The 17,207-nt window shown below is 53.4% G+C and overlaps 1 protein-coding gene across 1 annotated transcript; it reads left to right on the forward strand.

Annotated features, from left to right (window-relative positions):
* The first annotated feature begins 1,567 nt into the window (after positions 1 to 1,567).
* Bpifb2 (BPI fold containing family B member 2) lies at positions 1,568 to 17,079 on the forward strand. The gene is made up of 15 exons (XM_048347451.1): positions 1,568 to 1,676; positions 3,661 to 3,754; positions 5,824 to 5,928; positions 6,659 to 6,805; positions 7,269 to 7,329; positions 8,853 to 8,913; positions 12,590 to 12,681; positions 12,916 to 13,101; positions 13,265 to 13,318; positions 13,795 to 13,965; positions 14,395 to 14,462; positions 14,611 to 14,656; positions 15,289 to 15,352; positions 15,662 to 15,738; positions 17,038 to 17,079. The coding sequence occupies exons 1-15, from the start codon at positions 1,568 to 1,570 to the stop codon at positions 17,077 to 17,079; spliced, it is 1,377 nt and encodes a 458-aa protein (XP_048203408.1).
* The last annotated feature ends 128 nt before the right edge of the window (positions 17,080 to 17,207 follow it).

A 17,207-nucleotide genomic window follows, 5' to 3' on the forward strand; every position in this document is an offset into this window, starting at 1 on the left:
ATACAGAGTAATCGAAGGGCACCCATGTAGCTCAGCCATCACCTATGCAGATACGACACCACAGGTGCACACTTGGTGACCACAGGAAAGAGTCCACTTACTGCCGTGCACACGTGTGTAAGACACACACTCACAGACTCACATCTGTGCTCCTGCTGGCATGTGTCAACTGGCACAGAGTATCACAAACCAAGGTTTCACGTAACTATGCACACATAACTACACACAACCCACGCACACGCACATGTCTGTGCACGCTTCCTCACTGCACATACATGGCCCCTCTTTTGGATCCCTTATAGCCAGGGTGGGTGCTGGGGTTGGCATGGTGCAAAGAGGTGGCGGGCGAACCTCAGTGTGAGTGGGCAGTGCCCTTGGAAAGGAGCTAGGTGTGTCTGTCACCCATGCTTTCTCCTCTGTTCCCTTTTGGTGTTGGCTCAGTATGCAACCAGGACCAGGGCACAGTCAATGACTGGGCCAGGGCTCCACAGCTTCCTGCCTGTCCTGTGAGGGTGGTGTTAGGGGCAGAACTTGAAGACATCATGCTTGAGGGGTCATTGCCACCATGGCCCCGTCCTTGGGCACCCCTGGGCCTTGGCTGGAGTGATGAGGGAATGCTCTTAGAAGGAGACTCATTTTCTGAGATCTATCTCTTGGCCCTTAGGCCAAAGTTGCCTAACTCCAGGGTCTCCCGATGGTTGGCAGCCAGGCCTGGCGACGTGGCAGCCCCATCACACGTGTGACATGAGGCACTTTGGCAAAGGCTGTGTTTGCAGGGAAAACACTTGCAACCGCAAGCAAACCTGTGGAACCCCGGCCCTTCCCCAAGGTCCCTGAACCCTGGGGAACCTCATAAAGCCACTATCCACCTGGCCAGGAGACCTGCCTGGGGCTGAGCTTCTACCCGACTCAGGGGCCACGGAGGTAGGAACGGACTGGGCTGGGCTTCTACATCTCTCCATGAGGACTCTTCTCCAACCACCCCCTGTACAAGGCTCATTCTGCCCCTGGTCTTGCCCGGGACTGGGGGTCACAGAGACATCTATTTTGGGGGCATTCCTTGCCTGCTCAGGCTGAGATGAGGAAGGGAGCTAGCCCCCCACCCCCAGGTTTTCCCTTGGCTGAGACTGGACAACTGGACACCATTTGGGCTGTCACACTGGTCTGGACTCCTGGCATCAAGTGACAGAGCCCTGAGCTCTGCAGTGCTGGGCCTGGACCCTCTTTTGGGGAGACAAGAACCTGCCCTCTGTCTCCCCCAGCCCTCCTGGCCCATCTTCTGCCAGGCTTTCATCTTGTACCAGCGTGCTGTGTGACTCGAGTCAAGACCACAATTTCTGTGGTCCGTGGGGGCTGCTTTCAGGCTAGGTTCCCCCAGTTCATGGTGGAGTGGGCAGGGGAGTATGGCTCCCAACACAGAATTGTAAAGGCTGTTTGTGGGACCCGGGGTAGGGCCTGTGCCCCTGGGGTATGTTCTGAGCACCTAGAGATAACGATTTTGGCCCTCCTCCCTGATATTTGTCCCTACTTTGGCCCACAGATCTTGGGGGCAGTGGCCAGGGCAGCCATGTTCGGGTCACAAGGGCTGGACCTTCTGTTGGCACTGCTGCTGCCCATGGTCAATGCCACCTTGCCAGGCGCCAGGGTCCGACTCAACAAGGCAGCTCTGAACTATGGTAAGAGATGTGCCACTGGTGTATGCAGGAGAACCCACGGGGTGCACAAGTATCACCTGTGCCTAGTGCGATGGGCATACACTGTTCAAACAACTCTTCTTACAAGTGTGTGTCTACTCACACCTTCAGGCATTATGAAGATGTGGGTGTGTTTTTTTGGTGACACTAGGGTTTGAACTCAGCACCTCCTACTTACTAGGCAGACTCCCTGTTCTAAGCCACACCACCAGCCCTGCCTAGGCGAAGTTTCTTTTTTTCAACAGGGGGTACTTGTGGCATGTGCCTGGATATGTGCAGAGGTGTGGCACAGCACCGTGCGTGTGTGTGTGTGTGTGTGTATGTGTGTGTGTGTGTGTGTGTGTGTGTGTGTGTGTGTCCACATGTGCTGGGAGAGGCTGGTCAAGCCCAGTATGGCAGGGGTCTGTTGTAGGGCTTGAACTCAGGGCCCGGGCACTGTCCCTGTGCTCTTCTAGCGCTCTGCCACATGAACCACAGTGCCACTTCTGGTTTTCTGGTGGTTCATTGGAAAGGAAACTCCCAGGGACTTTCTTTCCCCAGGGCTGACTTTGAACCTCCATCCTCAGATCTCAGCCTCTCGAGTCACTGGGATTACAGGCGTGAGCCATCAGCCCCCAGCTTACCGGGGATGTCTTGAATTTAGCTCTGGGCCCTTCTCGGAGCAGGCCTCTGGCCTGTGACTCTGTTGTTCATCCCCATTCCCAGGAAAGGCACGGGGGCGGGTAAGACCTGGCGTAAAACCAAGTCTGCCAAGGTCAGGGCTCCAGCACAGAAATCTTTATTTGACTTCAGCTGCATCTTAGAGGGCTCTTGGGGTCCTACCAGAGCTGGGTCAGGTAAGAGGTCAGCAGCTGATTACAGTGTGAGAACTTTGAGCCTGACAGGAGGAGGACTTCGTAGCCCAGGCTGCAAAGCAGCCAGTCCATGGCTCAGGGACGAGGCAGGCCCTCTCCCACCCAGCAGGGCCTGTTTCCGGGAAGATGGGTGGACAAGGAAAGCTGTGAGTGGCCAGTGAGCTGTGCAGAAATGTGACTCACATACGTCAAACGAATGCCTGCGGGCAGGGACCTGAGGGCCACCACCCCTGGCCACTGTCCTGCCCTCTGCTTGTCTTTCACAGACCTCTTTTGTCCCCAGGAGTCATGCCTGACTCATGTGCCTGTTTATTCTTGGAGGAAATCTGGCAGGAGGGTCCACGTGGCGCGCCCTGCTTCCAAGTCTGGGCAGGGCGGCTTCTCCCCTTGTCCTCCCCACCCTGTCCCACGAGTTTGTGCTCAGGATCTTGGAGCACTGTGGATAGAGTCTGGGGCTGGGGTGGGAGTCTCTGCTCAGCCACAGTCAGGTTAGAAGGGGGCAGTGGGAGCATGGAGACCACCACTTGTGCTCTTTGGGGAAATCGAGGTTCAGCCATATCCCATTATCCCATGGAGAGCTTGAACAGTGTTCTAACGCCATCTAGCACGGCTTCTCATTTCCACTGAGCTTGCCCTCCATTAGCTCCTGGGGCCCAGCTCGCCACTGAGGGAGGAAATCCACAGGCTCTGAGCCAGGTGGTTCCATCCAGAGCCACCATCTCAAGATGGCTTCACCTCCCTGTTAAGCTGAGTTTTTATGAGTAGGAGGAGAACACTCAGACCACCTGGGACCGCTGCAGCCCCTATATGGGAAGTGAGGGTGGCCACAAAGACCTACAGCAACAACAGAGCTGGCACTTGGGGCTCACCGAGGGTCTGCAATGGCACCAAGTGACAGGCACCATTATAACTGGTGCAAAGGTAAAGATAGGGAGACTGAAGCACTGAGCATCTCCACAAGCAGTGAGGCCGCCCCTCACTCTCCAAGAGGCTGCAGAGGGCCTTGCCGTGGGCTGTGTTTCCATGTGAGCCTGCACAGGGCTGCCTGTTCTTTCCCTGTACAAGGAAGGTGTCAGGTGCTGTGTTCTCAATGCCCTGCCCTGGCCCCGCAGTGTCTGACATCGGGAAGGCCCCACTTGAGCGAGCCCTGCGGGTCCCCGTCCCCGATTTCCTGGACCAGAGTGGTGAGGTCCTTCAGTCTATCAGGTGAGTGCTCCCGCCTTCCAGAGAAGGTGCTCCTGTACCAGCTGGAGTGCTCCTGATGACAAGGTGAGTGCTGCAGTCCACCAGCAGGTGGGTAGATGTCCTGAATGAGCCTTGCTCCTCTGGCTAGTAGGTGGTCCCCCAGGGTGAGTGCTCCCATCCATGGGGCACAGTGCTCCAGCCTGGAAGTTAATATAGGTGCCATTGATGGGGGTGGGGGAGGGCATCTTCTCCCTAGGTCAGATGCTCCCAGCCACAAAATGCGGGGTTGTGAAAAGAGGTGAGACCAAGATGGAGACGTGGGGAGCCTGGTGCCTCTGAGGTAGTTCTGTCCTCAGGGGTCCAGACGGTGGTCCTAAGATGCACAGAGCTGACAGGACCCTCGGCTTCTTCCTCTGAACACCAGAGATGAAATTTAGACACAAGAGTGATCCCAATAGCCCCACCCCTTAACATACGTAGATGGGTGGGGCGTCTCAAAGCCAGACACTTCCAGTGCCTGGGTCCACTGTCCACCTTCCATGAGGAGCACAGACTTGCTCCTCACAATTCTCTAGGTGTCCATGGGGCTCATCTGCCAGTCTTTCTATTATCTATCTATCTATCTATCTATCTATCTATCTATCTATCTATCTATCTATCTGTCTATCTATCTATCTATCTATCTATCTATCTATCTATCTATCTGTCTATCTGTCTATCTGTCTGTCTGTCTGTCTGTCTGTCTCTTGTGTATCTATGAAGCATCTATTATTTGTCATTTGATTTTGAATGATGGCAACTAACATTGAGACATGGAAAGAACACGTGAGTAAACAGACAGCTGCCACCCAGGGGGCTACCAGCGTGAGGCTCTTAGGGGAGGGCAGGAGTGATGTTCATGACATGATTATAAAGACCAAGGCGGGAGACCCGCATGGGCAGCCAGTCACCAAGAATGCTCCGGAGGTTTCTGGCCTGGCTCTGCCACACCAATTGCCTAGGCCTTGTCTGCAGACCTGGGAACACATGCGGGTGGCAGTGGGGGGAACAGAGCAGGGCTTGGCCTATGTGCGGGGGGGGGGGGCAGCCATAGGTTCAGGTCACCCAAGGAGTGCCAAGGTGGACTGGATGGGCCCTCTGCACTTCAGCCCGCGCTGCAGTGTCTGAATCGCCTCTCCACAGCCGCTATGTGGAACCGAGTTATACACAGGAGACCAGAAGGGAGGGCCTGGTGCTGAGCAGTGGGAATGGCAGCTGCAGTGGGAGGGACTTTCCTTCTGGGTTAGAGGCTCCAGGAGGATTTCTGCTACAGTCCATCTCAAAGTCTCTTTCCTAAACATCCTAGCTTCCTGGGCCACAGAGTTCAGCTCACTAGATCTGACCCGAGGCTGGGGCCCCTCTTCCTCCCTCCAGCTGGCCCCCAGCTGGCCTCCAGCTGGCTGGTCAGTTTGGCTTGTTGGTCCCCCTTCACCCCAGAGTGGAGAACCTTCTACTGCTCCCTCACCTCATGGCCTCATTTGTCAGAAGCCTCCACTGTATTTGCCTGCCTCTACTAGGATTTGAACTCACTTTGCTTGCTTTCTTAGTTGGCACTCTACCATTTGAGCCATGCCTTCAGCCTGGCTTTTTTGGTAGGTCATGGGGCTTGAACTCAGGGTCTGAGTGCTGTCCCTGAACTCAAGGCTAGCGCTCTACCACTTTGAGCTACAGCGCCACTCCTGTTTTCTGGTGGTTAATTGGAGATAAGAGTCTCATGAACTTTCTTACCCAGGCTCCCTTTGAACCACGATCCTCAGATCTCAGCCTCCTGAATAGCTAGGATTACAGGCGTGAGCCACCAGTGCCCAGTTAGCCTAGCTTTTTGTTGGTTACTTTGGAAACAGAGTCTCTTGGACTTTTCTGCCTGGGCTGGCTTCAAAACATGATCCTCTAGTTCTCAGTCCTCAAGTAGCTGGGATTAGAAGTTTGAGCCATCTATGCCTGTTAGAAAGCTTCTTATAACATCAGTGGGGTCGTTGTGGCTCAAGGCACCGCAGGGCCAAGTCTATGGCTTCTGGAGGGCTCCCTGCCACTTGGTTCCTATCCTGCAGGATCCAAATCCAACAAGTCCATGTGTCCAGCCCCCACCTGAAATTCGTGGCTGGTTTTGGGGTTCACGTGTCAGCAATGGCCAATTTTACCATCCAGGTCTTTCGGTGAGTGAATCTCCTGTCACACTTCCAGTCTCTGTGTCCCACTCTCAAAGGAGAGTAAGATCAGGATAATTTATAGGAATGCATGCATTTTTTAATTAAGCTAATAAAAAAAGACAAGGAGAATCTTTAAGATCCCAATTCCCACCCAACCACTATGTGGTGAGCAGTCACATCGCTTCCCCAATCCTCAGTTTCCTCATCTGACAAAGGGGTGGGTTTACTGATGGCTAGGGGTGGGGGTGTCTGTTGCTGAGGTTAGTTACTGCCCTCCCTTGCCCAGTGCTAGGCACATACAACGGGTGCTCAGTAGGTGCAGCTGCCCACATGATTCTGCATGCCAGACACCTTCTGTTAGGCATTTAACTTTCCAGCGATGAGCTGGCACTCTGTGGGACCTCTTGGCCTCACTGGGTCCTAAAGTGGGTGCTCTGCACCCACAGCTGGGTGTTTGGGCATGGCAAGTACCTGGGAACGCAGCACAGACAGTGCCAATCCTGTGTCTTAGTTCATGGGAGGCTCAGCTTGGCTGGTGACTGGCCCAGAGTCCCACCATCTGTCACCCTGTTGCGCTGCCACATTTGTGACCCAGAGTGGAGTTTGGGGGCCCAGAGTCTACCCCAAGTGGGGTGGGCTTGTGCTTTGTGGGAGGGCTCGTCTCCATCAGGTTGTGGGCCAGCGTAGCCCAAGGGATTTGAGGGGTCCTTCATTGGCGGGGTCTGGCCTCCCACAGTGTCCTGCAGCCTCTGGAGATGCTGCTGCCCGTGGCGCTGCAGGCTGACGTGCGCGTGGCCCAGGCCTCCATCAGAACCCCCGAGGTCAGCGTCTCCTCCTGCTTCTCACTCTTCAGCCCGGCCAGGGTGCTAGATGGCAGAAATAGGTGAGTGCCTGATGAACCAAGCTCTGATTGAACCCAGAGATCCCCAGGCTTCTGCAGGCCACTGGGGATTGCTGCTGAGAGCCATGGTCTTCAGCCCCCTCTCATTGTTCAGATGGGACATGTGGGGGACAGGGTGTTGCTGGGCCTGTCACAGAGAACTGGGGTGGGAGCAGGAAGCAGAGCTGGTGGGATCCCAGCTCGACCACTGGGCTTGGAGGGGCCACAAAGCCAGCTGGTCAGGGACAGGTTGAGGCTGGCTTTTCATTGTCCTTGGTCTCCCCCAAATCTGGCCTCACTGATCACAACTTGGTCACCTTCAAACCTTATCTGGATGTGGAGACAATTATTCCAGACCCAGGTTGGGCTCATGGTGGGCTCTCCCTGGACTGTCAGAGGAGGACAGAGACTTCTGCGCAGTGGTGGGGCTTGGCTGAGTCAAGCATCCTTTCCGTTTCTTCCTCAGCTCCTTCCCCGCACTGCTGGTCCCCGTGCAGAATCACATTCAAGCTGTCCTGCGTAACAAGGTAAAGGACCCTGAGAGGTAGCCTGGGGGGGGGGGCATTGGTAAACTCAGAAGGCCTAATTGGCTGGGCACCAGTGACTCATGCTTATAATCCTAGCTACGCAGAAGGCTGAGATCTGAGAACTGGGGTTTCAAGCCAGCCTGGTCAGGAAAGTCCATGAGATTCTTATCTCCAATTAACCACCAGAAAACTGGAAGTGGCGCTGTGGCTCAAAGTGGTAGAGCACTAGCCTTGAATGAAAAACCTCAGGGAAAACTCCTAGGCCCTGAGTTCAAGCCCCATGACTAACAAAAAAAAGAAAAAAAAAGAGCTGATGGGAGAAAGGGGATTCAGACATGAGCAAGGGTAGTTTGGATTATGTGTGTGCATGGGTGCACATGCTTGTGTGTGAGGGTGATTGGGTGTGAACTGGGGCCTCACACATGCATGGCACATACTCACGCCCTATTGCTTCACCCTCAGCTTGGGATGGTTTTTGTAGAAGACCTTCCACGGGAGCCTCCAGCGTCCCACAAGGGCAGAGAAGATGTTGATGACTAAACGAGGGGTAGGGAAACCCAAGCAAAGCTAGGGTCTAGGGAGTTGCCAGGGAGGTGGGTTCGTCTTCCAAGGTATCCTGGATTCCATGCTAGAGAGTGGAGTAGGGTCAGTGTTTATCAGGGGGACAAGATGAGAGTGGATGAGGGCTTGGCACTGGAGCCAGATGTGGCCAGATTCTTCTAGATGCCTCCTTCCCAGCTGTGTGCTCCAGCAGGGATGATGGCAATTTCTGCTCTTGTCGTTAGCTTCATGTAGCTGATCTGGTACAAGATGGTGCCCTGGGGTGCAAACTCTCACCCCCTCCCCCCTCCCCATCAGGGGGAGATAGAGTACACCTACTTCGGGCCAACCCCACCCCAAAAACAGGCTGCACCATTCGCACCTTGCAGATGAAATGCTGAGATTCAAGGGACGATTCCAGAAGACCATGGCCCAATTGTCAGCCCTCTATGTTCCTGGCTCTTCCCCCGCCCCCCGCCCCCCAAACTAGGGCTGCAGAGGCCCTGTGGAAAGAGAAAACCCTGTCCTCTTTCCCCTGCCTGCTTGGCTTTTACCAGCTCTTGCCTGGCCCAAGTGCGAGAGTCCCCAACCTTGCAATCTCTCTGGTCACACTGACACAAGCTCAGGGGGCCTCTCTGGGTGCCCACTGGGGGCCCTGAAGAACCTCTGATTTCTCTAGCCTGGCTCCTGTGGCTCACTGGCTACAGCCTGCTTCACTAAGGGTACCATACTCTCAGCAACTGGCTTTCTCATCTCCAAGTAGCAGGCTCCTCAGCCTGGCTGGGGCTTGTATTCTAGCTGTGGGCCTAGGCTGCCCTTGCTAGCCTCGAGGATCTGTGTCCTGTTTCCAAGAGCAAGTGCTGGGAGATGCCCACTGGGGATGGAGGAAGGAAAGAATGTCAGGCCCATGGATCTTGGACCCCTTGCAGCCTCTCACCCTTAGTCCTGAGGGGCTGACCAGAGCCCCCTTTGTCTTACCACAGCTCTGCCTGCAAATCTCCAGCCTGGTGCAGGGCCTCAATGTCCACCTGGGCACCTTGATTGGTAAGACGTGGAGCCCAGGGCCTGGGAGGGCTGGGCCCGCCGAGACCCTTCAGACACGGCCCCCTCTGGATCAGAGCACACCTCTAGGAGGTGCCCATCCTAGCATGAACTGTGGGAGTCCAGATTGCACAAATATTCATGGAATCTGGGAATTCCAGATCCAGAACCAAGTCTTTCATACTAGGGTCTTAATATTTTACATCAAATCATGTGAGAGAAAACAAAAAAAACAAACAAACATCTAGATCTTTAAGTGGTGAATTGTGTGTGTGTGTGTGCCTTTTCTGATTATATATATATATCTGATTATACATAATATACTTTGATAAAATCTACCCTTTCAGCATGACATTTTCTTGATTCCTCCCTTTCTTCTCTCCTCCATTTTTAAGAGTTTTTTAGTGGGCTTTATTGTGCTCTTTTTTTTTTTTTTTTTTTTTTTTGGGCCAGTCCTGGGCCTTGGACTCAGGGTCTGAGCACTGTCCCTGGCTTCTTCCCGCTCAAGGCTAGCACTCTGTCACTTGAGCCACAGCGCCGCTTCTGGCTGTTTTCTGTATATGTGGTGCTGGGGAACCGAACCCAGGGCCTCGTGTATCCGAGGCAGGCACTCTTGCCACTAGGCCATACCCCCAGCCCAATTGTGCTCTTTTTATACATATGTGTAAGTGCACAGTAATAATATTGTCTTGTCCATTCTCTCTTTTTCCCATCTCTTTCTGGGTACCACAACCTAGAATAGATTCTATGTAATATTGGTGCAGAATGTTAGAGAAAAGATTTGAAAAAAATCATATTTCAAATTTTGTGTTAGGACAAATCTATATAGAAATCAGTGTTCTCATAACCCTTTATTTGATTGTATTTGTATAATTACAATAAATTTTACATGCATTAAAAAAGTAGGGCACAGTGGCATCAGTCCACTTTTCCTGCATAAGAAAAAATGGACAAATAAAGAAATCACTTTGAAAATTTCCTTTTCTGTCTCTTCCCTCCCTCCCTCCCTCCCTCCCTCCCTCCTTCCCTCCCTCCCTCCCTCCCTTCCTCCTTCCCTCCCTCCCTCCCTTCCTTCCTTCCTTCCTTTTTTTTTTTTTTTTTTTGCTGGTAGTGGGGTACAAAACCCAGGGCCTTCTGTTTTTATTTAGCTTTTTTTGTTGTTGTTGTTCAAGGTTGGTCCTTGATTACTTGAGCTATACCTCCACTTCCAAAATTTTTCATCTTTTAATATTTTCTCTCTATCTGCCATGAATATTAAATTTTAATTGTTTTTTTTTGGCCAGTCCTGGGGCTTGGACTCAGGGCCTGAGCACTGTCCCTGGCTTCTTCCCGCTCAAGGCTAGCACTCTGCCACTTGAGCCACAGCACCACTTCTGGCCATTTTCTGTATATGTGGTGCTGGGGAATTGAACCCAGGGCCTCATGTATATGAAGCAGGCACTCTTGCCACTAGGCCATATCCCCAGCCCCAAATTTTAATTGTTTTATACACTTTTTTTTGTCAGTTGTGGGGCTTCAACTTAGGGCCTGGGTGCTGTGCCTGAGCTTTTTCACGCAAAGCTAGCACTTTACCACTTTGAGTCACAGGGCCACTTCTGTTTTTTTTTTGTTGTTGTTGTTGCTGTTTTTTGTCAGTCCTGGGCCTTGGACTCAGGGCCTGAGCACTGTCCCTGGCTTCTTTTTACTCAAGGCTAGCACTCTGCCACTTGAGCCACAGCGCCACTTCTGGCCATTTTCTATATATGTGGTGCTTGGGAATCAAACCCAGGGCTTCATGTATACAAGACAAGCACTCTTGCCACTAGGTCATATTCCCAGCTCCGCCACTTCTGTTTTGTCTGGTGGTTAATTGGAGATAAGAGTCTCTCAGACTTTTTTGCCCAGGCTGGCTTCAAACTGTGATCCTCAGATCTCAGCCTCCTGAGTAGCTAGGATTACAGATGTGAGCCACTGGTGGCCTGGCTTGGTTTTATATACTTTTAAACATGCAATGCACCCTTTCTGTGCGCAGTTCTCTGCAAAGTCACACAACCAACCCCCTCCAACCCCCAACTCCTCCATCAAGATTCAGAACATTCTGCCGGCTTCCAAATTCTTCCTGAGCTGGGCTTTCCTCAGTGAACCTCAGCCTGCCAGACTTCACTGTGTATCCCAGATCCTTCAGCCACATCGTGATGTGGTTCTCATGGCGGCTCACCTGCGCACCTGTCCCAGGCCCAGTGTTCTGAGCCTTGAGTGTACTCAATGCATTGAATTGGGCTCTTAGTTATGCCTCTTAGAAAGCTGCTCGAAGCTCCGTATGGAAGCTGGATTTAGAGCTCCTGGAGGGGGCAGGGTGATCAGATAGAGGGACCATAACTTTGAGGTTAGATTAACCATGTCTACATTGTGTGCATCAGTGCCCCACAGATCTGTGTGTACACATGTGAAATAACCTTGCACAACGGTGTGATAATTGAATGAGAAAGTGTAAGTCACATATCTGGACCTAAGCCACCTAAGGTCTATTTTTTTTCTTTTTCTTTATGTGGTAGTACTGGGATTTGAACTCACAGCTCATGTTGCCTAGGAAGATGGTCTACCACTTGAGCCACACTCCTAGTCTTTTTTTTTTTTTTTTGCTTCAGTTATTTTTTCAGCTAAGATCTTATGTTTTTGCCTGGAAACTGCAGCCTTGGACTGCAGTCCTCCTACCTAGGAGTCCTGTATGCCTTGGATTAAAGTTGTGCACCACACATCTGGCATTTGAACTCAGTGCCTGGGTGCTATTTCTGAGTCTCTTTGTGTTCAAGGCTAGTAGTCTACCACATTAGCCACAGCCCCACTTCTAGCTTTTTTTTCTGAGTAGTTAAGTGCTGGAGGTAAGAGTCTCATGGACTTTTCTTCCTGGGGTAGCTTTGAACCATGATCCTTACATCTCAGCCTCCTGTGTAGCTAGGGCAGGCATGAACTACTGGTTCTGGCATGAGATAGGATTCTGGTTTTGAGATAGGATCTTGCTAATTTTTTTTTTTTTTTGCTGGTCCTGGGGCTTGAACTCAGGGAATAGATATTGTCCATGAGCTTCTTTGCTTAATGCTAGTGCTCTACCACTTGAGCTACAGCTCCACTTCTGGCTTTTTCTGAGTAGTTTGTTGCAGGTAAAGAGTCTCAAGGACTTTCTTGCCTGAGCTAGCTTCGAACCATGATCCTCTGATCTCAGCCTCCTGAATAGCTAGGATTATAGGCATGAGCCACCAGTGCCCGACTCTTGCTAACTTTTTCCCCCCCCTCACATTGGCCTTAAACCCAATCCTCCCATCTCTGTCTTCTAAGTAGCTGGGATTACAGGTGTGAGCCACATGACTTGGAGCTCTTTATCTTTTTCTGTGTTTCCTTTTGACTTCATCAGGTGGTATTTGTGTCTGGATGGAACCTTCTCATTCCTTCTAATTTGGAGTCAGTAGTCTGCTACCCCCTGGGAGAGTGGAAGCCCTATCTGTGACAGTGGTTTCTAAAGCAGGAGTCAACAGTTGTGTGGGAGTGGCTACATCCCGCATGTATGCACTTTGCCTTCCCCTCTGCTTTTGTGGCCTGCCTCAAGCTTCTCAGTTAATTTAGTTTTCTGGCTAGGTGAGGTAATTGGTGGGGAGTGCTCAATATGCCATTTCTCCCCCTCCTCCATCCTGGCGTTCTGAAGGTCTCAACCCTGTGGGTCCCGAGTCCCAGATTCGCTACTTCATGGCAAATGTGCCCATCATCACCAGTGATTCCATTTCCTTGGAGGTCAGGGTGAGTCAACTGGGTGCTGGGAGCTGGGGACCATGGTGGTCCTAGGTGTCTGGGGGGGGATGCCTAAAGTGGCATTAAGTGAGAAGGGAAGCATGCTGTTCCAGCCAGAACACGGCACAGGGGCCAGACAGCATGTGGCAGCCTGAGGGGTTGATTGACATCGAGGAGCTATGTTCATTCAGTCCCAGGGCCAACCCCACTGAGACCTTGGCGCATCTCCCCGCCCCCCCACAGGCTGTTCTCTTCCTGCTGGGCAAGCCCCTGGCCCCGCCCCTGGATGCTGCCTCTTTCCTGTGGCCATGGCCTCGGGACACAACAGGTGCCCCAGCAACCGTGACCCTATCTCAGCAGCTGTTTGACTATGTTCTCCTGCTGATGCAGAAGGCTGGCACTCTCAACTTGGACATCACTGGGCAGCTGGTGAGGCCAGACCTGCTGCTCAGGGCCTATGGGCAGGGTGCCCGGTGTGAAGCCCTGGCAGAGGCAGGGGCCTCAGGGTGGCTGAGGGATTTCCTGGGGTCGGTGGGAGGAGGGGCCCCTGTCCTCCATGTGGGGTCTTTACTTGGAGTTTGGCTGATTTCAGAGCTCCGACAACAATCCACTGAACACTTCTGAACTGGGCCAGCTCATCCCTGAGGTTGGTGACACTCCTGGGGTCGAGTCTGGAGGCTGGGATGGGGTTCTCAGGACCAAGAGCTCAGCTGGCACATGACTGCCCCGAGTAGGGTTCTCTTACCACTTCCTCTGCTCATCAGGTCCAGCCCCTTTTCTGCACAGACCTGGGGCTCTCTTCTCTCTGCCCCAGCGTGCCTCTGCTTGGGGTGGCCTTCCTCCTTCCCAATCCCTATCCATCTCCAAGGCCCAGCTCTGAGCCAGGTGTGATGGAAAACACTTATAGTCCCAACACTTGGGAGTCTGAGGCAGGAAGGTCATGAGTTCGAGATCACAGCTGTGTAGACCTTTCTCAAAAGAAATGAACAAAACCAAGATCCAGTTCAGGGATCCCCTGCTAGGAGGCCAAACCCCTTGTCTGGTCCACTCTTGATGTGCAGAGCCCTGGTGGCTTTGTCATCCCTGTGTCCCAGCCTGGTCTCCTTCCTCCCCACCGCCTAGGTGGCCCACCTCTTCCTCCAGCCCAGGCCCCTGGTGCTCAAGGTCCAGCTGGGTGCCACGCCTGTGCTCAGGCTCCATCCCAACAACGCCACCCTGACACTGCAGCCCTTGGTGGACGTCCTGGCCACATCCTCCAACTCGGCCTTCCAGTCCCTCTTCTCCCTGGACGTGGTGAGTGGGCAAGCGGTGCTGGCCGCGAGGGAGGCCGCACACTCTTCACTTGCATTGCTCTGTCCATACCGGTCTCTTGCTGTCTCTTAATTGAACTTGTCTGGATATTTCTACCTCAAGGCCTTTGTGGGTGCAGGGCCCCCTGGATCCCCCTCATCTTTCAGCTTCAGCCTTCTTCAGGGCAGCTTTCTTGGGACCCCACCTGTCTCCGGGGCACCCCTCCCTCCCCATGCCACTCTCTGCCATTGTGGCAGACACCACTGCTGGGGGGATTATTGGGGTACTTGTGGTAGCTTTCCAGAGCAAGGATTGGTACCTCACTAATGCTCCCAAAACAGCTATGGCCAGTGTGTGTGTGTGTGGGGGGGGCGGTGTGGAAGGTTCTTCCAGATTCTGTGTCCTCTGACCCCACTGTCCCCGCACATCTAGGTTGTGAACCTGAAACTTCAGTTTTCTGCATCTGAGATGAAGCTCCGGGGGATGACATCCGTGCTGGGGTAAGGCGGGCCCCCCAGCTCTCAGCCGCCTCCACGGATTCTTCCATGCCATGGGTCCACAGTGTTAGGGGCACTTGAGGTGCCGCTGTGTGGCACGGCGGACAAGGAGGTGCCCACCCCACCCAGCACCTTCTGGCTTCTCTTGCAGGGGTGTCCAGATCTCTGTGGCTACCTCCAATGTGGGCTCCATTGAGGTGAGCATGGGCTTCCGACTGGCCGGGCCAGCCTTGAGCCTGGGAAGAGCGTGTGCCAGTGTGTCTGGGGGGCACATGCACCTGGAGTGTCCATCCCTCTGCCCTCTCTCTGTCCCAGCCTTACTCTGCCTGGTGGTTGGCATTCACCAGCCCAGCCCTAAGCCGGAGCCCCCTGACTGGTGGGATAATGGACAGCGTTGCCTGTTCTTCATCCTGGCTGCTATGTATCCATCCATTTGTAGCCAACACACCAGTCCGGCAGCCCATAGGCCCCAACCGTCTCCCTCTCCCAAGCTGTCAGTCAAGCTGTCTGGTGGTCACGTGGTACCAGGTGGTCTTCCGGTGGGCCCCTCTGTAGTCACTGAGTGTGACAGGTGTCAGGCAACCCAGGCACATCCCTCAGCTTCCCTCGGGCAGGTGCTGCTTCTCAGCCCGATCCCCCGAAGGCAACGAGTGGAGGGCAGAGCTGGGCCCCCACTGGAGCGGGAATGTGGCGGGGCTGCTCTCCTCTTTCTGTCTCTACTGTGCTGTGCCTCCGTCCATCTGCCTGCTTGCCTGCCTAACTGTCCATCCCTCTTGCCCCTCCCTGGGCGAGCCTGTGGTCATCCATCTCTCTGTCTCCATGACTACAGGTGGATCAGATACACACGCTCATGTGCGCCGTGTTTGAGAAGCCTCTGCTGTACCACCTCAATGGTGAGCATGTCCCCCCACCCCTCCTCACTGTACACCCTGTCTGCGCATGCCCGATCTTAGTCTCCTCCTTCCTCCCAGCCTCAAGGAGGGTGACTGGCACCTAGAGCCCAGCTGCCCATGTGGCCTCTCAGCTCTTGGGCTTCACCAGCTTCCTTTCCTCCCCTGGCCTCAGTGTTCCCTTCTGTAAAGTGGAGTGGTAATCAGGGTGTCCATTTCCTGAGTACCACTGTGCCCATGAGGACTTCAGTGCAGAGCCAGCTCTGGGTCACGTGCAATCTACTCCAGCCAAGCTCCTTTCTCTCTCTCCAGGTATCTTAGGCATGGGCATTGCCCTCCCCAGCATGGTCAATCTCCATTACGCCAACCCTGAGGTCTCTGTCTATGAGGTGAGAGCCTGGGGGAGTGATCAGAGAGGTCCTCTGGGGTCAGCAAGGCAGGGGTCACCCCTCTCCTTCCCAGCCTGAAAACTGTGCAGTGTTGAGGACAGGCAGGCCTGGGGCGTGCTCTGCCCCTGCTAGATCATGCGGGAGCCTTTCCTGCAATGAGATGGAAGAGTGGGACATCAGGAGACCCCAGTGGGAGGCCGCCCGCCTCCGTTCGTCCTCATAACCCACACCAGGGGATTTGGGGGCTCTAGTTGTCCTGTGATTCTGGTTGTCAGGAGTGGGAGACAAAGGGTGCCTTCTAGCCTTGTAGACAACTTCTGTAGGTTAGAGAGGCAACTCTGGGAGCTTCCTGAACCTTCTACAATGATTGTCCCTAGACCTGAAATTACAGGTCCAGAGTAAAATTCAACCACAGTCCAAGGTGAGATCCTACAACTTTACCCCATTTCACTGGGGCTGGAGGAATAATCAGAAATTCCTTCAACAAGTCACTCACAGAAATCTAGGCCTCTGCCTGAGCACCCCCCTCCCTGCCCCCTACCCACCAACGTCTCTCTAGGGAAGATAACCTTATTCCTTAACTACCAGGCCTGTCAATGGGATTTGCCCTTAGACATGCCCTGGTGAGCGGCTCACACTGGCAAACACCAATCCAGCCACTAGGCCTGAAGTGAAAGGTTTCTAGACTAGCACTGGCCATTGGACCTTTCCACAGCGATGGTCATCTACATTGTCCAGAGCAGTTCCCTCAGGGATATGTGGCCACTGAGCAATTAAAATGTGGCAAATGCAACAGAATTGTTGGATTTTAACTTTAAGCCCCATGCGGTAATGGCTGCTCTATTGGTTCACTTTGCCTTAGACAATAAACTACCTATGGGCTGAGTCTGTCAGCACCTGCCCACAAGGATTGGTGTATAGTAGGGGCAGAGGGAAGGTTTGTTGAATGAATGAATGAATGAATGAATAATAAGCCTTCCAGAATATTTCTACAGCATAGTGTAGAGTAGAAGAAATTTTGGGGTACTTGGCCCTGCTTTGGAGGGGAGAGGTGTGGGTTTGGAGAAGATTCTAGACTCTTGAGAGGATTCTAGATTCTCACTATGCCTTGTCCATAGAACTGGGGGATGGGTGCTATCTACCCCTCTCCTCCAGAAGACAGAGGCCCAAAGTGGCCAAGGTCTCTCCTGGGGGAGCAGTGAGAATGGCAAAGCATGAACTCAGAGCCAGCTGGGGTGGGGGTGGGGTGGAGGGCCTCACAGGCCTCTCACCTGGTCTGTGCTTTCCTCTATCCTTCAGGGCTATGTGGTGATATCGAGTGGACTCTCCTACCAGCACTGAAGGAGTGTCACTGTGAGGGCCGAGGGTGAGCCAGCCTCACGGCAGTGAGCCCACTTCTTTCAAGCTGCTGGGGAAACTGAGGCAAGGCCACGTGGAGTCATCATCACCAGCAAGCCAGACTGCCTGGC

The sequence above is a fragment of the Perognathus longimembris genome, chromosome 6 (assembly GCF_023159225.1).
Source record: "Perognathus longimembris pacificus isolate PPM17 chromosome 6, ASM2315922v1, whole genome shotgun sequence".
Lineage (NCBI taxonomy): Eukaryota > Metazoa > Chordata > Mammalia > Rodentia > Heteromyidae > Perognathus > Perognathus longimembris.